This window comes from Pristiophorus japonicus, chromosome 5, assembly GCF_044704955.1.
Source record: "Pristiophorus japonicus isolate sPriJap1 chromosome 5, sPriJap1.hap1, whole genome shotgun sequence".
Classification (NCBI taxonomy): Eukaryota; Metazoa; Chordata; class Chondrichthyes; family Pristiophoridae; genus Pristiophorus; species Pristiophorus japonicus.
The window spans coordinates 287583104-287604665 of NC_091981.1; the positions used below are offsets into that span (position 1 = coordinate 287583104).

The 21562-nt window shown below is 48.1% G+C and overlaps 2 protein-coding genes across 5 annotated transcripts in view; one reads left to right on the forward strand and one right to left on the reverse strand.

The window, feature by feature from the left end:
• Positions 1-21562, forward strand: part of acaa1 (acetyl-CoA acyltransferase 1) — a 120762-nt gene that overhangs the window by 87137 nt on the left and 12063 nt on the right. The window lies entirely within an intron of this gene.
• dlec1 (DLEC1 cilia and flagella associated protein) overlaps positions 1-21562 on the reverse strand; it is a 214727-nt gene that overhangs the window by 42530 nt on the left and 150635 nt on the right. For all 3 annotated transcript variants that reach the window (XM_070881759.1, XM_070881757.1, XM_070881758.1), the window contains 3 exons: positions 20793-20869; positions 11463-11614; positions 10249-10364 (listed from right to left, as the gene is read on the reverse strand). In XM_070881759.1, the coding sequence (XP_070737860.1) occupies positions 10249-10364; positions 11463-11614; positions 20793-20869 (345 nt within the window). The remainder of the gene's footprint in view (positions 1-10248; positions 10365-11462; positions 11615-20792; positions 20870-21562) is intronic.

Genomic DNA, 21562 nt, shown 5'->3' on the forward strand with positions numbered 1-21562 from the left:
CACTCATCAAGAATCTGCTCCCACCCATTCTTCCTACAGAAAAGGATTACAAAGAACTGTGTGCTCTAGTTTGGGAACACCTTAAACCCACAGAAGGAATCTTCATATCCAGATATCACTTCTATACGCACGTTCGTCCAGAAAGCCAGGACGTAGCGGCATTTGTTGCCAACCTGAGACGTCTTGCAGGGCCTTGCAAATTTGGGCTTGCGTTGGAAGACATGCTGCATGACTTTTTCATGATCGGGGTCAACCACGAGGCAATCTTAAATAAGCTGCTCGCTATGGAGACGCTGGACCTCAGCAAAGTCATCACCATCGCCCAGGCTTGCATGTCCATGCAGAAAAGCACGAAGCAGATATCGTGACAAAACAGGAACTCCACGGCAAGTACTGTGTACAAAATTGTATCGACGGTCGGTAGAGCTGCACATGGCAGGGCCTACTCAACTGCGTCTGCAAGACCAGAAGCCACTCAAAGTTCGCCATCGAGGGCCAAGTCAACTGCGTATGCGAGAACGGGAGCCGCTCAAAGTTCGCCATCGAGGGCCTACTCGACTGCGTATGCGAGAACAGGAGCCGCTCAAAGCCCGCCATCGAGGGCCTACTCGACTGTGTATGCGAGAACAGGAGCCGCTCAAAGCCCGCCATCAGGCGCAAATCCGAGCTCAACGTGTTGGCGTTGCAGCGGCAATCACCGACCCCATCAGTGCCGCTTCAGGCAGTATGTATGGAGAGGGTGTGCGAAGACTGGGCATCTTCAGCAGACATGTCCACAGCAGAGCAAGCGAGCTGCGACACATCACATGGATGATGATCAATTCAGTGTGGATCTGGCGATGCAGCCCGAGGCATTTGAGAGCTCTGAGGAGCAAGTGTATAGCGTTCGTGCATTCCTAACAAAAAGGCAACCGATAATGATGGAGGTAAAATTACTAACAAAGAGCCAACCGATAATGATGGAGGTAAAATTAAATGTCGTGCCGTATCCATGAAATTAGACACGGGTAAGAGTCAATCGATAATGAGCCAGAGGACTTTCGAAAAGCTATGGGAGACCAAGGCAGAGAGACCCAAGCTGAGTCCGATAAATGCGCAGTTGCGTACCTACACCAAAGAGCTCATACCAGTGATCGGTAGTTCAGCAGTAAGAGTGTCGTACGAGGGAGCGATTCATGATCTACCGTTATGGATTATCCCAGGCAACGGCCCATCGTTATTCGGCAGGAGTTGGCTCGAGAAAATAAAATGGAAATGGTACGATATCAAAGCTTTGTCATCAGCGGCTGATGATTTGTGTGCTCAAGTGCTGAGCAAATTTCCCTCACTGTTTGAACCGGGAATTGGCAGCTTCAAGGGAGCCAAGGTGCAGATTCACCTAGGCCCAGACACAAGGCCCATCCATCACAAAGCCAGGGCGGTCCCGCACATGAGAGAAAAGGTTGAGCTCGAATTGGACAGGCTACAACGCGAGGGGGTCATCTCACCGGTAGTCAGAATTTGTGGAGACTACGAGGTCACGATCAACCGAGTTTCAAAACAAGATCAGTACCCGCTACCGAAAGCTGATGACGTGTTTGCAATGCTAGCCGGGGGAAAATCGTTCACCAAATTGGATCTAACGTAGGCCTACATGATATAGGAACTGGTTGAATCATCAAAGAAACTGATGTGCATCAACACGCACAAAGGACTGTTTATTTACAACAGGTGCCCTTTTGGCATTCGTTCGGCGGCAGCCATATTTCAGAGAAATATGGAGAGCCAATTGAAATCCATCTCCAGGACCGTGGTATTCCAAGACGACATCCTAGTCACAGGTCGTGACACGGCCGAGCACCTGCCAATCTGGAAGAGGTGCTGCGTCATCTGGATAAAGTGGGACTCAGGCTGAAACGTTCGAAGTGCGTTTTCATGGCACCAGAGGTCGAATTCCTTGGACGAAAGATTGCTGCAGACGGAATTAGGCCTACAGACACAAAAACAGAGGCCGTCAAAAATGCGCCCAGGCCTCAGAATGTGACGGAGCTGCGTTCGTTCCTGGGCCTTCTCAACTACTTCAGTAACTTCTTACCCAAATTGAGCACAGTATTAGAGCCTTTGCACAAGCTGCTCAGGAAAGGAGATGACTGGGTGTGGAGTGAACTTCAAGACAGAACCTTTGCAAAGGCTAGAAATCTGTTGTGTTTCCACAAGCTACTGGTACTAATATGACCCATGTAAGCGTCTAGTTTTGACCTGTGATGCGTCATCCTATGGGGTCGGCTGCGTACTCCAGCAAGCCAATGAATCAGGCAAACTACAACCAGTTGCAAACACATCACGAAGCCTGTTCAAGGCGGAAAGAGCCTACGGCATGGTAGAGAAAGAGGCTTTAGCATGTGTTTATGGGGTTAAAAAAAATGCACCAGTACCTGGTTAGGCTTCACTTCGAGCTGGAAACCAATCACAAGCCACTTATATTGTTGTTCTCGGAACATAAAGGTAACAATACCAACGCACGTCCCACATCCAGAGGTGGACGTTGACATTATCTGCCTATGATTATGTCATTCGCCATAGACCAGGCACCGACAACTGCGCTGATGCATTGAGCCGGCTACTGTTGCCCACACCAGAGATGGAAACGCCAATGCCCGCAGAGCTACTCATGGTCATGGATGCCTTTGAGAGTGAAGGGTCGCCTGTCACTGCTCAACAAGTTTAAGACCTGGACCAGCCAGGATCCGACCCTGTCGGTGTAAAACGTTCTGTTCTTAACGGGGACTGGTCGACCATCCCCAAGGAAATGGGTGATGAAACCAAACTGTACAGCCATCGCAAAGATGAGCTTTCCATCCAGTACGACTGTTTACTGTGGGGTAATCGTGTTGTAATGCCCAAGAAAGGCAATGCGAGATTTGTACGGGAGTTACATAGTATGCATCCCGGTATTGTCATGATGAAGGCCATCGCCAGGTCCCATGTTTGGTGGCTTGGCATTGACTCGGACTTAGAGTCATGCGTGCATCAGTGCAGCATTTACATGCAGTTAAGCAATGCCCCAAAGGAAGCTCCGCTCAGTCTGTTCATGGCCATCCAAACCGTGGTCTAGAATCCACATCGACTTTGCCGGACCCTTACTCGGCAAAATGTTTTTTGTGGTGGTGGATGCATACTCCAAATGGATAGAATGTGTGATCATGTCATCCAGCACTTCCACTGCCACCATTGAGAACCTGAGAGCCATGTTTGCCACACATGGTCTGCCAGACATCGTTGTCAGCGACACCGGACCATGTTTCACGAGCCTGGAGTTTCAAGAGTTCATGAAACGCAATGGCATAAAACACGTGAGGTCAGCCCCATTCAAACCCGTGTCCAATGGTCAAGCGGAGCGGGCAGTTCAAACCATCAAGTAGAGCCTGAAACGCGTAACTCACGGTTCCTTGCAGACACGCCAGTCATGCATTCTGCTCAGTTACAGGACAAGGCCACATATGCTCACCGGGGTCCCGCCTGCGGAACTATTGATGAAGAGAGGCCTTAAAGCCAGGCTATCTCTAGTCCATCCTGACCTTAATGATCATGTCGAATCCTGACGACAACACCAGCAGTGTCACGCGACATTTCTGTAAATGACCCAGTGTATGTATTTAACCATGGTCAAGAGCCCAAGTGGCTCCCGGGCAATGTTACAGATAAGGAGGGTAACCAGGTGTATATGGTTAAGCTCAAGAATGGGCAGATGTGCAGGAAACACATTGATCAAATCAAGCTAAGACACAGTGATGAACCGGAACAGCTGGAAGAAGATACCGCGAGCTTAGACAACCAACCAACTCATGTCCAGCCATCAGAAGAACCCACTGTGGTCAACGCCCAGCCCCAAGTCGTAAGCGACTTGGAAAGCACTGGGATTGTACTGAGACGGTCAACCAGGGAGCGAAGGGCTCCGGACCGTCTGAACTTGTAATATGGACTTGTGCCAAGAACTAGGGGCAGGGGTGGGGGGGAGGGAAATGATGGAATGTATGCACATAAGGTCTTCCTACTGACAGGGGACACTACCATCGGAGGTCCTAGTGTCATAGGTACACTTGTGCTGGATCCGGTATATAACCTGAACTTCACCTTTGTATCCTCACTTCTGGAAGCCATTAAAGACTGACCAGGTTACACCTAGACACTGGCTCACAGTACGGGGTTCATTGTATCATTTCATATACCACAGAAACCCTCATCATATTTAAAAAATACTTGGATGCGCACTTAAAGTGTTGTAACCTACAGGGATACGGACCAAGAGCTGGAAAGTGGGATTAGGCTGGATAGCTTTTGGTTAGCCCACATGGACACGACGGTCGAAATGGTCTCCTTCCGTGCTGTAAATTTCTATGACTCTAGCACAGTATTGAGGGAGTGCCTCACTGTTGGAGGTGCCGTCTTTTGGATGAGATGTTAAACTGAGGCTCTGTCTGTTCTCTCAGGTGGACATAAAAGATCCTCTGACACTATTTCGAAGAAGGGCAGGGATTTTATCCCCTGTGCCCTGGCCAATCAACATCACTAAAACAGATTATCTCGTCATTATCACATAGCTGTTTGTGGGAGCTTGCCGAGTGCAAATTGGGTGCCACGTTTCCCACATTACAACAGTGACTACACTTTAAAAAGTACTTCCGTACTGTGGCCGTAAAGCGTTTTACACGTCTGTTGGTCGTGAAAGGCACTATAAAAATGCAATCTTTCTTTCTTGATTGCCATTCAGAAACCCTTGATGGAAAGTGTGCTTGTGAATGGCAGATGAGAATTGGGTGATACCTTTAGATGATCACCCTCCCCCCATTTTCTCCCCATCCCCACCAGCCCTGCAGTCAGATAGCCTGACAAAAACTCACTGATCCTGAATTCCAATGGGGTTACAGGATGAGTGAAAAACTGGACCGAGGCGAAGTGCTGGGGGGGAGGGGGGGGGGAACCTAGTGGCTACAATAAATAAAGAGGTGCATAAGGAGTAGTGCAACATAAGAACATAAGAATTAGGGACAGGAGTAGGCCATCTAGCCTCTCGAGCCTGCTCCGCCATTCAAAAAGATCATGACTGATCTGGCCGTGGACTCAGCTCCACTTACCCGCCCGCTCCCCATAACCCTTAATTCCCTTATTGGTTAAAAATCTATCTATCTGTGATTTGAATACATTCAATGAGCTAACCTCAACTGCTTCCTTGGGCAGAGAATTCCACAGATTCACAACCCTCTGGGAGAAGAAATTCCTTCTCAACTCAGTTTTAAATTGGCTCCCCCGTATTTTGAGGCTGTGTTCCCTAGTTCTAGTCTCCCCGACCAGTGGAAACAACCTCTCTGCCTCTATCCTGTCTGTCCCTTTCATTATTTTAAATGTTTCTATAAGACCACCCCTCATCCTTCTGAACTACAACGAGTAAAGACCCAGTCTACTCAATCTATCATCATAAGGTAACCCCCTCATCTCCGGAATCAGCCTAGTGAATCGTCTATGTACCCCCTCCAAAGCTAGTATATCCTTCCTTAAGTAAGGTGACCAAAACTGCACGCAGTACTCTAGGTGCGGCCTCACCAATACCCTGTATAGTTGCAGCAGGACCTCCCTGCTTTTGTACTCCATCCCTCTCGCAATGAAGGCCAACATTCCATTTGCCTTCCTGATTACCTGCTGCACCTGCAAACTAACTTTTTGGGATTCATGCACAAGGACCCCCAGGTCCCTCTGCACCGCAGCATGTTGTAATTTCTCCCCATTCAAATAATATTCCCTTTTACTGTTTTTTTTCTCCAAGGTGGATGACCTCACATTTTCCGACATTGTATTCCATCTGCCAAACCTTAGCCCATTCGCTTAACCTATCCAAATCTCTTTGCAGCCTCTCTGTGTCCTCTACATAACCCGCTTTCCCACTAATCTTTGTGCCATCTGCAAATTTTGTTACACTACACTCTGTCCCCTCTTCCAGGTCATCTATGTATATTGTAAACAGTTGTGGTCCCAGCACCGATCCCTGTGGCACACCACTAACCACCGATTTCCAACCCGAAAAAGACCCATTTATCCCGACTCTCTGCTTTCTGTTAGCCAGCCAATTCTCGATCCATGCCAATACATTTCCTCTGACTCCGCGTACCTTTATCTTCTACAGTAACCTTTTGTGTGGCACCTTATCGAATGTCTTTTGAAAATCTAAATACACCACATCCATCGGTACACCTCTATCCACCATGCTCGTTATATCCTCAAAGAATTCCAGTAAATTAGTTAAACATGATTTCCCCTTCATGAATCCATGATGAGTCTGCTTGATTGCACTATTCCTATCTAGATGTCCCGCTATTTCTTCCTTAATGATAGCTTCAAGCATTTTCCCCACTACAGATGTTAAACTAACTGGCCTATAGTTACCTGCCTTTTGTCTGCCCCTTTTTTTAAACACAGGCGTTACATTAGCTGCTTTCCAATCCGCTGGTACCTCTCCAGAGTCCAGAGAATTTTGGTAGATTATTAACGAATGCATCTACTATAACTTCCGCCATCTCTTTTAATACCCTGGGATGCATTTCATCAGGACCAGGGGACTTGTCTACCTTGAGTCCCATTAGCCTGTCCAGCACTACCTCCCTAGTGATAGTGATTGTCTCAAGGTCCTCCCTTCCCACATTCCCGTGACCAGCAATTTTTGGCATGGTTTTTGTGTCTTCCACTGTGAAGACCGAAGCAAAATAATTGTTTAAAGTCTCAGCCAGTTTCACATTTCCCATTATTAAATCCCCCTTCTCATCTTCTAAGGTACCAACATTCACTTTAGTCACTCTCTTCCGTTTTATATATTGGTAAAAGCTTTTACTATCTGTTTTTATGTTTTGCGCAAGTTTACTTTCGTAATCTATCTTTCCTTTCTTTATTGCTTTCTTAGTCATTCTTTGCTATCGTTTAAAATTTTCCCAATCTTCTAGTTTCCCACTAACCTTGGCCACCTTATACGCATTGGTTTTTAATTTGATACTCCCCTTTATTTCCTTGGTTATCCACGGCTGGTTATCCCTTCTCTTACCGCCCTTCTTTTTCACTGAAATATATTTTTGTTGAGCACTATGAAAGAGCTCCTTAAAAGTCTTCCACTGTTCCTCAATTATGCCACCGTTTAGTCTGTGTTCCCAGTCTACTTTAGCCCTCATCCCACTGTCGTCTCCTTTGTTTAAGCATAGTGCGCTTGTTTGAGACACTACTTCCTCAGCCTCAATCTGTATTACAAATTCAACCATACTGTGATCACTCATTCCGAGAGGATCTTTTACCAGGAGATGGCTTATTATTCCTGTCTCATTACACAGTACCAGATCTAAGATAGCTTGCTCCCTTGTAGGTTCTGTAACATACTGTTCTAAGAAACAATCCCGTATGCATTCTATGAATTCCTCCTCCAGGCTACCCCGTGCGATTTGATTTGACCAATCGATATGTAGGTTAAAATCCCCCATGATTACTGCCGTTCCTTTTTCACATGCCTCTATTATTCCCTTGATTATTGTCCGCTCCACCGTGAAGTTATTATTTGGGGGCCTATAAACTACGCCCACCAGTGACTTTTTCCCCTTACTATCTCTAATCTCCACCCACAATGATTCAACATTTTGTTCATTAGAGCCAATATCACCTCTCACAACTGCCCTGATATCATCCTTTATTAACAGAGCTACCCCATCTCCTTTCCCTTCTTGTCTATCTTTCCGAATTGTCAGATACCCTGTATGTTTAATTCCCAGTCTTGGCCACCCTGCAACCACATTTCTGTAATGGCCACCAAATCATACCCATTTGTAATAATTTGTGCCGTCAACTCATTTACTTTATTTCGACTGCTGCATGCCTTTAGGTCGAGTGTTTTAATACTAGTTTTTAAACCATGATTTTTAGTTTTGACCCCTCCTGCAGCCCCTTTGTATTCATACATATTGTCCCTTCCTATCATCTTGTGGTTTACACTTACCCCAGTGCTACTCTGCTCTGTTGCCTCCTGCCTTTTGCATTCTTTCTTGGGGTCCTATTCATCTGAGCTCTCACCCACTCTAACTAGCTCAGAGCCCTCTCCTGTGTTCCGAATACTCCTCGCATTGAGGCACCGAGCTTTCAGGCTTGCCTTTTCATGACACTTTGACCCTTTAGAATTTTGCTGTACATTGGCCCTTTTTGTTTTTTGCCTTGGGTTTCTCTGCCCTCCACTTTTACTCGTCTCCTTTCTGTCTTTTGCTTCTGTCTCCATTTTGTTTCCCTCCGTCTCCCTGCATTGGTTCCCATCCCCCTGCCATATTAGTTTAACTCCTTCCCAACAGCACTAGCAAACACTCCCCCTGGGACATTGGTTCTGGTCCTGCCCAGGTGCAGACCGTCTGGTTTGTACTGGTCCCACCTCCCTCAGAACCAGTTCCAATGCCCCAGGAATTTGAATCCCTCCCTGCTGCACCACTGCTCAAGCCACGTATTCATCTGCGCTATCCTGCGATTCCTACTCTGAATAGCACGTGGCACTGGTAGCAATCCGAGATTACTACTTTTGAGGTCCTACTTTTTAATTTAGCTCCTAGCTCCTTAAATTCGTCTCGGAGGACCTCATCCCTTTTTTTACCTATGTCGTTGGTACCAATGTGCACCACGACAACTGGCTGTTCACCCTCCCTTTTCAGAATGTCCTGCACCCGCTCCGAGACATCCTTGACCTTTGCACCAGGGAGGCAACATACCATCCTGGAGTCTCGGTTGCGGCCGCAGAAACGCCTATCTATTCCCCTTACAATTGAATCCTCTATCATTATCGCTCTCCCACTCTTTTTCCTGCCCTCCTGTGCAACAGAGCCAGCCACGGTGCCATGAACTTGGCTGCTGCTGCCCTCCCCTGATGAGTCATCCCCCTCAACAGTACTCAAAGCAGTGTATCTGTTTTGCAGGGGGATGACCGCAGGGGACCCCTGCACTACCTTCCTTGCACTGCTCTTCCTGCTGGTCTTCCATTCCCTAGCTGGCTATGGACCCATCACCTGCGGCAAGACCAGCTCGCTACACGTGCTACTCACGTCATTCTCAGCATCGTGGATGCTCCATTTATTGACTGGTGGTGGTGCAGAATGAGCTGGTAGGGCTCCCGCCCCACAAAAAGGACAAGGTAACATGCCTAGAATGAGATGGGCCAAGAGCAGATGATCATTAATGGCACTGGCAGTACAAGAACTATGTGCATGATAGCTGCAGGTGTCCTTGCAGTGGATGGCACAGCTCTGCCCCTGCCTGCCTGCTAACCCAGAGTCTGTGTCGCCATTTCAGCACAGTCATTTCCAGATAGGTGGGCCTTTGCCTGTAAATATGGGGATGGCATACTAGCAGATGGGCATAGTCTGTCTCTGGTGCAGCCTGAACTGTCTAACATCCCCTCCATTGCTACTTTTCTCCCTCCTCCAAAAAAAAAAGTCAAGGGGATTCCCCATTGGAAAACCCATCCTCCCAATATGTACCCGAATAATGGCAGTGCCGGAACACTTCACAAAGCTTCGCGACCAACTAACTAGAAACTGGAAAAAAATAAAATAAAACATGCAGGGCTGGATTTTCCGGTGATGTCCGCCTCTGTCTTCGTGCTGGAGGGGTGCCAGTGGCGACGGTGAGCTTTTCTGGGCGGGCGGTCAGATTCCAGCGTCCCGTGGGGGTTTTCGGGGCCGGTTATGCGGGGCGCTGAGCATTATCGCCCGGAAGATTTGAGTCGATGTGCAACGGCCCTGGTTGCGACATTGGTTCGCTTTTTGAGTCCCGCCCGACCCACAGAGTGGCCTGCTGGGATAGCCTGTGAAAATGGGTAGTCCACCCTATACTGGCTGCAGTGAGGTAAGTAATGTCCGCCTCAGATAAGTGCCTTTGTTTTTTCTTTTAATATTTTTTGCAATTTATGTTGTGGTGGCGTGGGCTATGTATCGTTTTTTTTTTTCAGGTTTTTCTTTTCTCCCCAAGCCTCTCTCAGAGCGCTCCTGGGCAGCTGTTTAGCTCGGGATTTTCGCATGCTCAGCCGGCCTAACGCCCTAACAACACCTCCCTTAGCGCTCCGCCCCACACAGGGCCCAGCTGCCCAATATTACTGACTGAGGTGCAAACTGTTCCCGGGCACAAACTTTACCGCCCCGCTGCCATTGCCGCCCCGAAATCAGCAAAGCCGAAAATCCAGCCCATTAATATACTCAAGAATCCTTGTACCTGACTACAGGGCCTTGCATTTGGTTGTCCTTCTGGGGTCCTAGAACCTTGAAGTAGAGTGGAACGCCTTTAACAGTCATCTGCATGGGGATATAGGTCGGCTCGAGCTCTCCGATCTAACAGAATAATGGTTACCAATGGAATATCACATACCCACACCGAATATAAATACACAACATACAGCAAGTTCACAGTGCACCACCACAGACTCCAGGATATCCATGGAGGAAAAGAAGAATTGAAAAATGAATAATATAAATATAGTTAAAGCAGTAGACTCGGATTTTCCCTTCACACTGCCCATTATGGAGCAGACCCACACGACCTGAAAGGTCATGGGTTTGATTACTGGGCTGAGCCAACTGGCGGTAGGTGACACTAGAATTGCCCTCAGCACCCTGGGCTTGGGAAGCACGGGGTGCTTTGCTCCCAGTCACAGTGCGCGTGAGGGAACACTGCAGGTTTGGCCGCGATTCCCCTCACAGTCAAATAGCCTCTGCACGCTCACTGTTGAGGAAAGTTACTAGATGGTAGCCAGTGCTTGCAGACCTGCACCCTGGCATGGGTCTTCAAGAGGGAAGAGATAAATTGGAAGGGAAGAAGAGTATAGACTCTTGAACATATCCCTCTTTTTTAAATGGATGATAACACTTGTTAGGGGTGATTTCCTCTGATAGGTTACCCTCCCATGCACTAGAGGGTACGAAGGATGTTAAGGATATACTCAGTACTTGGAGCTGTAAAGCATCTCCACTTTATTCCGTCACGCAGATCACTACCGGTCACTTAAAAAACATGACTGACAAATGGCTTCGTATCAGGAAAGACTGTACAAGCTGGGGTTCTTTTCTCCAGAAAAGTGAAGATTGAGCGGTGACCTAATAGAGATCTTTAGAATTACGAAGAGGATCAATAGGGTAGAGAAGATGTTTCCGAATATGGGGGGAGTCCAAAATGTATTAGTAACTAATAAATCCAGTAAATTCAAGAGAAACTTCTTTACCCAGAGAGTGGTTAAAATGTGGAACTCGCTACCACGGGGAATAGTTGAGGTAAATAGCACAGATACATTTAAGAGGAAGCTAGATAAACACAAGGGAAACAGGAATGGAAATACATGCTGATGGAGTGGGAGCAAGCTTGTGTGGATCCGAATGGCCTGTTTCTGTTCTGTACATTCTATGTGAAGGACAATGAAGAAAGGAAATACAAACTCTGCAAATTAGGTAATCGAAGTATTGTCCCCACATGTTGGCAAAGGCCGTGACTTCAATGGCCAGCTGCTGGAATGGCCCCAGGGTTCCCGTCGTCGGCTGGACAACAAATGCTGCGCCCTTCCTGTGACAGAGCAGCGCGTCCGCAAATTCTGTAAGGGGAGGAGAGGAGGAGAAAGAAACATTAAGCGATCTGGAAGTTGCGTGCAGCAAATGTTTCCATGACTGAGATCCAGGTCAAGACTTGAGCACATAATCTAGGCTGCCATCTTATCAAATGAAACATTAAACCAAGGCCCGGTCTGCCATCTCAAGTGAATGTAAAGATCTCACGGTACTATTTCGAAGAAGAGCAGGATTTAAAGTCTCATCCGCTGACTTGACGGGAGACTCCATCATGAGCCTAGAGTATGAATGTTAACATAATAAGTCTGATACTACCCTCACACGGGCAAGAGCAAGAGCCCTGGCCAATTTTGCCCTTCCTAACTCCAACATTGCAGCGCTCCCTCAGTGCTGGAATGGTGTATCAGTCCTAGCTTTTTGTGCTCAACTCTCCAGAATGGGACTTGAACCCACGACATTCTGACTCAGAGTGCTACCCACAGAGCCACAGCTGCACAGCAGGTCCACGGGTGAGGTATGACAGGCCAAGGTAGACTTGCAGCATAATAGAGTTCTACCTTTACAGAACTTTAGAACAGAACCTGCAGTGTTGCAGCCAGTAAGTATGGAGCACAGATGGTGAATCTGGTTTGGAATATCTATACTTTGTGTGGTGATGACATGTTGTATCTGAGCGAACCAGAGAACGTGGAGCATTAACAGGCTCTTCTTTGAAATAGTGCCATGGGATCTTTTACATCCACCCTGTCATGTATGTAACCTTTATGTAACAACACTGCAATACTGTATATACGTAAGAAATGCACACCTTGACCACAGGGGGTGAACTTGTGGGAGATACTTCTCACCTGGTCATCCAGGTATATAAAGGGAGGTCCCACGCAGGGTCATCACTTCTTGGTCCTGTGAATAAAGGTTCAGGTCATGGAGTGATCTTGTCCATAGTATGTGCCTCGTATGGATTTGTGGTATTGTGTAAGGACTTTACATTGGCAACGAGAAATGGGAATCAACGACCCACGAGAATGGCCACCGGCAACACAGATGAACAGTACTGTGTTGGTGAGGACTGGGACGATTTCATTGAGAGGCTCCAGCAGAGTTTTGTCACGAAGGACTGGCTGGGAGACGCAGCGGCCGACAAGCGAAGGGCTCATCTGCTGACCAGCTGTGGACCTAAGACTTACACGCTCATGAAAGACCTGCTAGCACCCGAGAAGCCGGCGTACAAAACCTTTGAAGAGCTCAGCAAACTAATCGGTGAGTATCTCAAACCGGCGAGCAGCAGACACATGGCCCGACATAGATTCTATACCCACCGACGTCGGGAAGGACAGAGCATACCGGATTTCGTTGCGGACCTCCGCTGCTTGGCCAGCCTCTGTAAGTTCACAGACGCCTGCAGGGGGGAGATGCTCAGGGATTTCTTTATTGAGGGCATCGGTCATGCTGGGATTTTCAGAAAGCTAATTGAGACCAAGGACTTGACCTTGGAAGCGGCGGCGTTGATGGCTCAGGCTTTTATGGAGGGGGAGGAGGAAACCAAGATAATATACGCACGCACTTCTGCCTCAAATGTGGCGATGAATCAGGGAGTCATATGATAAACGCGACAGAGAGCCCCGCAGGCAAGCAAGGGCAGTTTGACACACCCCAGGCAGCAATAGAACCAAGAGTAAGTCTCCAACAGAGACAATGGCAGGCTGAACGGACATTTATGCCCCCGCAGTGGACAATGCGGCCCGGGATGGGGCCATTGACACCCACTAACAGGGTGCTCAAGAGAATCAAAGGGACAATCAGCGAGGAATGCCTTGTAACAGGTCTTTTGTTCACAACAATGGGAATCTCAGTTCATGCTGGAGGTGTGGGGCAGACATGCTGCTAGGACTGGCAGGTTTCAACAGTTCGTCTGCAGAAATTGTAATCTCAGTGGCCATTTAGCCAGAATGTAACCAGGCTAATATACGAGGCGGATGAACCGGATGAGGGGTCTGCAAGGCAGGATGACGCTTGGGGCAAATCAATGGACACTGAAGTTCAGTGGGTTCATGTGGCAAACATTCACAGCTCATATACCAAAACGCCACCTATGATGATGAAAGTCCTATTAAACGGCATCCCTGTACGCATGGAGCTGGACACGGGGGCCAGCCAGTCACTCATGAGTGTTCAACAATTTGAAAAGCTGTGGCCACTCAAAGCCAACAGACCCAAACTAGAACGCATTGAGACACAATTACGGACGTACACCAAAGAAATCATTCCAGTGCTAGGCAGTGCAATGTGGCGGTCACACACAATGGATCAGTGAACCGGCTGCTGCTGTGGATTGTCCCGGGCAATGGTCCCGCACTGCTGGGGAGAAGCTGGTTAGCTGAGATGAACTGGAAATGGAGGGATGTGCAAGCCATGTCATCTGTGGAGCGAAGTTCATGCTCACAGGTCCTACAGCAATTTGAATCACTATTTTAACCTGGCGTCGGGACGTTCGAAGGTACCAAAGTAGTGATACGCATCACCCCGGACGCCAGACCAGTGCACCACAAAGCCAGAGCTGTGCCGTATGTGATGCGGGAGAAAATTGAGAGCGAGTTGGACCAATTGCTGAGAGAGGGCATCATCTCACCCGTTGAATTCAGCGACTGGGCGAGCCCCATCGTTCCCGTCCTAAAAGCGGATGGCTCGGTCAGGATCTGTGGCGACTACAAGGCCACTATCAACCGGGTATCCCTACAAGACCAATACCCGCTCCCGAGAGTGGAGGACCTCTTCGCCACGCTGGCAGGCGGCAAACTGTTCACCGAGTTGGACCTCACTTCAGCCTACATGACCCAAGAACTGGCCGACGAATCTAAACTACTGACCACCATCACCACGCACAAGGGACTGTTTGTTTACAACAGGTGTCCGTTTGACATTCGATCAGCGGCTGCGATTTTTCAAAGAAACATGGAAAGCCTACACAAATCCATTCCTGGAACAATCTTATTCCAGGACGACATCCTCATCACTGGTCGTGACACCGAGAAACACCTCCACAACCTGGAGGAGGTGCTACGCCGGGTAGGCCTGCGACTCAAGAAGTCTAAGTGTGTTTTGGCTCCCGAGGTCGAGTCTCTGGGCAGGAGGGTTGCTGCAGATGGGATTCGGCCCACCGAATCCAAAACGGAGGCGATTCGACGAGCGCCCAGGCCCTGCAACACATCGGAATTGCGTTCATTTCTGGAACTCTTGAACGATTTCGGGAAGTTTCTGCCAAACTTAAGCACATTGTTGGAGCCGCTACACGTGCTCCTGCGTAAGGGTCATGATTGGTTTTGGGGGGACTGTCAGGAACGGGCTTTCAATCGGGCACGGAACCTACTTTGTTCAAATAAGTTGTTGACTCTGTACGATCCCCGTAAGAAATTGGTTCTGACATGTGATGCATCGTCCTATGGGGTTGGGTGCGTGTTGCAGCAGGGTAACGCTGAGGGCCAACTACAACCTGTGGCTTATGTCTCCAGGTCGCTCTCTCAAGCTGAACGGGGATATGGGATGGTTGAGAAGGAAGCACTCACATGTGTCTATGGGGTGAAAAAGATGCATCAATACCTTATTGGCAGGAGGTTCGAATTAGAAATGGACCACAAGCTGTTAACATCCCTGCTGTCAGACAGCAAGGCTGTCAATGCCAATGCGTCAGCTCGCATACAGCGATAGGCTCTCACGCTCGCTGCGTATGACTACACCATTCGGCACTGGCCCGCACTGAAAATTGCGCTGACGTGCTCAGCAGGCTTCCACTGGCCACCACTGAGGGGGCAACTGAACAAAGCGCTGAGATGGTCATAGCTGTTGATGCTTTTGACAGCGCAGGCTCCCCCATCACAGCCTGCCAGATCAAAATCTGGACCAACCGAGATCCCCTCCTATCCTTGATTAAGAAATGTGTCCTGACTGGGGATTGGGCGCCCGCACACGGAGCATGCCCTGAGGAGGTCAGACTGTTTCACAGATGGATGGATGAGCTCTCCATCCAAGCCAACTGCCTACTATGGGGCAGCCGGGTAGTCATGCCCCAGAGGAGCAGGGAAGCATTCATCAGGGAACTCCACAGCAAGCACCCAGGCATCGTGCTGATGAAGGCCATTGCCCGGTCACATGTGTGGTGGCCTGGAATTGATTCAGACCTGGAACACAGTGTTCGCAAGTGCACGACGTGTGCCCAACTAGGTAATGCTCCCAGGGAGGCCCCGCTCAGCCCGTGGCCCTGGCCCACCAGGCCATGGTCACATATTCACGTAGACTACATGGGAAAAATGTTTCTCATTGTGGTTGATGCGTACTTGAAATGGATCGAGTGCATCATTTTGAATTCGTGCACGACATCCACCACCATGGAGAGTCTGCGCGTGGTCTTTGCGACCCATGGCTTGCTGGACATCCTTGTTAGCGATAATGGCCTATGTTTCACAAGCTACGAATTCCGGGAGTTCATGTCGGGTAATGGCATTAACCATGTCAGGACAGCACCGTTCAAGCCGGCCTCCAATGGTCCGGCGGAACGTGCGGTCCAAATCATAAAACAAGGCATGCTCCAGATTCAAGGACCCTCCCTTCAATGCCGCCTATCGCACCTCCTGCTGGCCTACAGGTCCCGACTGCACTCACTCACGGGGGACCCGCCCGCAGAGCTACTCATGAAATGAACACTCAAAACTCGGCTGTCCCTCATTCATCCAGTCCTGTCCGACATTGTTGAGAGCAAGCGCCAGTCCCAAAACGAGTACCATGACCGAAATTCAAGGAGGAGATGTATAGAAATTGATGACCCCGTATTTGTTCTCAATCATGCTTTGGGGCCCAAATGGCTTGAGGGTACTGTAATAGACAAAGAGGGGAATAGGGTCATAGTGGTTAAACTTAACAATGGGCTGATATGCCGCAAGCATCTGGACCAAGTAAAAAAAAGGTTCAGCATGGACACTGAGGAACCTGAGGAAGATCATGAGATGGTATTCACACCACCGCCAGTGAACGAGCAACAAGAACATTCAGCAGCATGCACAGTCCCTGCGGTCAGCCCGGAATCACCACAGGGGACAGACACGCATACCAAGGCTCAACAGCCAGAGCCCCAACTGCGGCGCTCCACGAGGGAGCGCAGACCACCTGAGAGACTTAACCTATGATCCCAATAAGATGTTGAGGGGGAGGTGATGTCATGTATGTAACCTTTATGTAACAACACTGTAATACTGTATATATGTAAGAAATGCACACCTTGACCACAGGGGGTGAACTTGTGGGAGACACTCCTCACCTGGTCATCCAGGTATATAAAGGGAGGTCCCACGCAGGGTCATTACTTCTTGGTCCCGTGAATAAAGGTTCAGGTCATGGAGTGACCTTGTCCATAGAATGTGCCTCATGTGAATTTGTGGTATTGTGTAAAGACTTTACACACCCGAGAGGGCAGACAGAACCTTGGGTTAACGTCTCATCCGAAAGATGGCACCTCTGACAATGTAGCACTACCTCAGTACTCCCGAGACTCCCAAAGCAAATGTTCTACTCGGCAAACGAGCCAAAGATGGGCAGTGGAAACGCTACAAGGACACCCTCAAAGTCTACCTGTTAAAGTGTAACATCCCCACTGACACCTGGGAGTCCCTGGCCCTAAGTGGAGGATGTTGTGTATGCATGCCTGTTCACTGTGTGATGTCTGTAACACTGTTATGCCACACTGAATGTACCCTGATACTGTACACACCTTACCGGTACACCAGAGGGTGCTGCTGCTGGAGACCTAAGGGTTGCCTGCACACTGCGGGTAGCCCAGTATAAAAAAGAACTCACAGCTTGTCATCACTCAGGAGTTGCTAATAAAGGACTGCAGGTCTCCACAGTTTAAGTATCATACCCTGCCTCGTGGAGTCATGACTAAAGGTGCCTACATACACTACAACTGGCTATGAGGATGGGATACGAGGTCACGAACCACACGCTCAGCATGTTGAATCTCAGCATCTTTCAGAAATTTACTGATGGGGAAGATTGGGATGCTTTTGTAGAAAGATTGGAACACTTAAGGAGACTGGCTGCACCGTGCGACTTTGGCGACCACCTAAATGAAGCACTAAGGGACTCTAAACCGACGAGAGCAGTGCACTGCATTGATACTTCTAAAGGCAGAAACGCTGCCCCAAGTCCTGCAACCCTGAGTCCGCCACATGGGGCAAACCGGCTAGCCCCATGCTGGCGCTGTGGAGGAAACCACAGGGCCCACCAGTGCTGCTACAAAGATTATGCATGCAAAGAGAAAAGGCACCTTCAAAGGATGCAGAAAAAGCTTTACTCACCGCGTCTCTGATGAGTTGGCTGATCACCGAGGCTCCGACACAGATGAAGGTGAAGTTGCTCAACCCCTGGAAGAAGAGTATGGAACTCATACCTGCTCCACCGAAAGTTCTCCGTGGACGATGAAAGTAGACGTCGACGGAGTCCCAGTTTCTATGGAGAGTGACATGGGGCGAGCCAGTCTGCGATGAGCCAAGCGACCTTTGAAGAACTTTGGACGAATCCCACCAATCGACCACAACGGCATCCTGTCCAAGCGAAGCTGCTCCCAGGCCTCCGGGCTCCGGCAATCGACCTCGAACATGGATCCATCGCTGCATCCGGAGATTCCACTGTGTGGAAGTGCATCCGAGAGGGCGCTGAGCACCTCGAGTCTCAATGCCGAGAGCATGCAGAAAGCAAGCGCAGACAGCGGAAAGAGCGTGCGGCAAACCAGTCCCACTCATCCCTCCCCTCAACGACTATCTGTCCGACCTGTGACAGAATCTGTGGCTCTCGTATTGGACTGTTCAGCCATCAAAGAACTCACTTCAGGAGTGGAAGCAAGTCTTCCTCGATGATGATGACCTCAGTACTGCACTGGGAGTGCCAGCTTCGATTATGTGCTCAAGGTATATCCTAGTCATCACATCAGCTTGGCTCAGCTGGTACTGTTCTCAACTCTGGGTAAGAACTTGTGGACTTCAGTCCCACACAAAGGACTTGAGCATATGAATTTGGGCCGAGACTTCAGTACAGAACTGAGGGAACACTGTATCGTTGAAGTGTGTGCTTCATAGGAGACATCAGACTGAGGTCCCGTCTCCCTGTTCCAATGGACGTTAACGATTCAATGGCACTATTTGAAGAACAGGAAGTTTTCCCGGTGTCCTGGCTAATTTCCCCCCTCAGCCAACATCACCAAAAAAGATCAACTTGTGTTTGAGCAGAATTATAGAATCATACAGCGCACAATGAGGCCATTCGGCCCATCGTGCCCGTTCTGGCTCTCAAAGAGCTACCAAGTAGTCCTAGAATGGCTGTCAAATTTACTTGCTAATGGTCACTGCACTTTAAAAGAATTTCATTCTAATGAAGCAAGTTGCTATATAGAGTATTTATTTGTTTTTCTATTTACAGCCTGTGGTTTACCTCAGAGCCTGAGGCACAGGTTTTTTCCTGGAGATACTAGGAAGCTCCCACTACTTTGCATCTGTCTTCACTAGAGAAGAGGATGCTGCCAATGCAGCAGTAAAGGAGGAGGCAGTAGCGATATTGGATAGATAAAGAGGATGTACTTAAAAGGTTGGCAGTTCTCAAAATAGAAAAGTCACCCGGTCCGGATGGGATGTATCCCTAGATTACTGAAGGAAGTAAGAGTGGAAATTGGAGAGGCTCTGGCCACAATCTTCCAATCCTCCTTGGATATGGGGGTGCGGCCAGAGGGCTGGAGTATTGCAAATGTTACACCCCTGTTTAAAAAAGGAGAAAGGGATGAACCTGGCATCTACAGGCCAATCAGCGCTGAGGAAACTTTTAGAGGCAATAATCCGGGCCAAAATTAAACAGCATTTGGAAAAATATGGGCTAATAAATGAAAATCAGCATATATTTGTTAAAGTCAATTCGTGTTTGACTAACTTGATTGAGTTCTTTAATGAAGTAATGAAGAGTATTGCTGAGGGTATTGCGGTTGATGTTGAGTATATGGACTTTCAAAATGCGTTTGACAAAGTGCCACATAATAGACTTCTTCGTAAAATTAAAACCCATGGAATTAAAGGGACAGTGGCCACAATGGCGAAGGGACAGAAAGCAGAGAGTAGTGGTGAACGGTTGTTTTTCAGACTGGAGGGAGGTTTACAGTGAGGTTCCCCAGGGGTCGGCATTAGGACCACTGCTCTTTTTGATATATATTAATGATGTGGACTTGGATATACAGAGCATAATTGCAAAGTTTGCAGATGATACAAAACTCAGAAATGCACTAAACAATGAGTAGTAGTAACAGACTTCAGGAGGACATAGACAGACTGGTAAAGTGAGAAGACACGTGGAAGATGAAATTTAAACCAGGAAGTGTGAGGTGATACATTTTGCTAGGAAGAATGAGGAGAGGCAATATAAACTAAATGGTACAATTTTAAAGGGGGTGCAGGAACAGAGAGGCCTGGAGGTGAATGTACACACATCTTTGAAGGTGGCAGGACAAGTTGAGAAGGCTGTAAAAAAGCACGTGGGATCGTTGGCTTTATTAATAGAGGAATACAGTACAAAAGCAAGTAAGTTACGCTAACCTTTAGAAAACACTGGTTAGGCCTCAGCTGGAATATTGTGTTCAAATCTGGGCACGCCACTTTAGGGAGGATCTCAAGGCCTTGGAGAGGGCGCAGGAGAGATTTACCAGACTGATACCAGGCATGAGGGACTTCAGTTACGTGGCTAGACTGGAGAAGCTGGGGGTTTTCTCCTTAGAGCAGAGAAGGTTAAGAGGAGATTTGATAGAGGTGTTCAAAATCCTGAAATTTTTGATAGAGCAGATAAGGAGAAACTGTTTCCAGTGGCAGAAGGATCGCTAACCAGAGGATACATAAGGAAACAATATTTTACACAGCGAGTCAATGTAATCTGGAATGCGCTGCCTGAAAAGGTGATTGAAGCAGATTCAATAGCAACATTCAAAAGTGAATTGGATAAGTACTTGAAGGGAAAAAAATTACAAGGCTCTGGGGCAAGAGTAGGGGAGAGGAACTAATTGAATAGCTCTACCAAAGAGCCAGCACAGGCGTGATGGGCTGTATGGCCTCCTTCTGTGCTGTACCGTTCTATGATTCCACGATTATATAATAATTGCCACATTTGCAGTGAGGATGGTCTTACCACGCTGTCGTTGGTTCTGTGACTTGCTTGGACCTTCTGTAAGATTCACTGTTCTCGCCAGGAGAGGTGTTCTAGAGCTTTAATATGAGTACAGAATACAGAGTTATCCATGCAATATGATATAGAGAATACACAATTCTTGGGAATATTGGGAATATTATTGGTAAATGGGAGTATTTTGATCACCTGTCATAATATCTTCTTCTGTGGCTCGGTGTGAAATTTTGTTTGATAATCGCTCCTGTAAAGCACCATGGGACATTTCATTGCATTAAAGGTGCCATGTGAATGCAAATTATTGTTGTTATTATTGGGTTTTGGGAATATCACAGGAGAATATTATTGGGTAGCAAAGGAATATAATTGAGTAACATGGGAATATGATTGGTCACCAGGAAAATATATTTGGCTATTGGGGAGCGTTATCGAGTAACGGATTATTGAATATCAGAGGAGCTTTAGGGAGTATCAGTGTCAGCTGTGGCTCAGTGGGTAGCACGCTGGCCTCTGAGTCAGAATGTTGTGGGTTCAAATTCCACTCCAGGGACTTGAGCACGAAATCCAGGCTGACACTCCCAGTGCAGTACTGAGGGAATGCTGCACTGTCGGAGGTGCCACCTTTCAGATGAGATGTTAAATCGAGGCCCCGTCTGCTCTCTCAGGTGGATGTAAAAGATCCCACGGCCACTATTTCGAAGAAGAGTAGTGGGGTTATCATGGTTTCCTGGCCAATATTTATCCCTCAACCAACATCACAAAGGAAACAGATT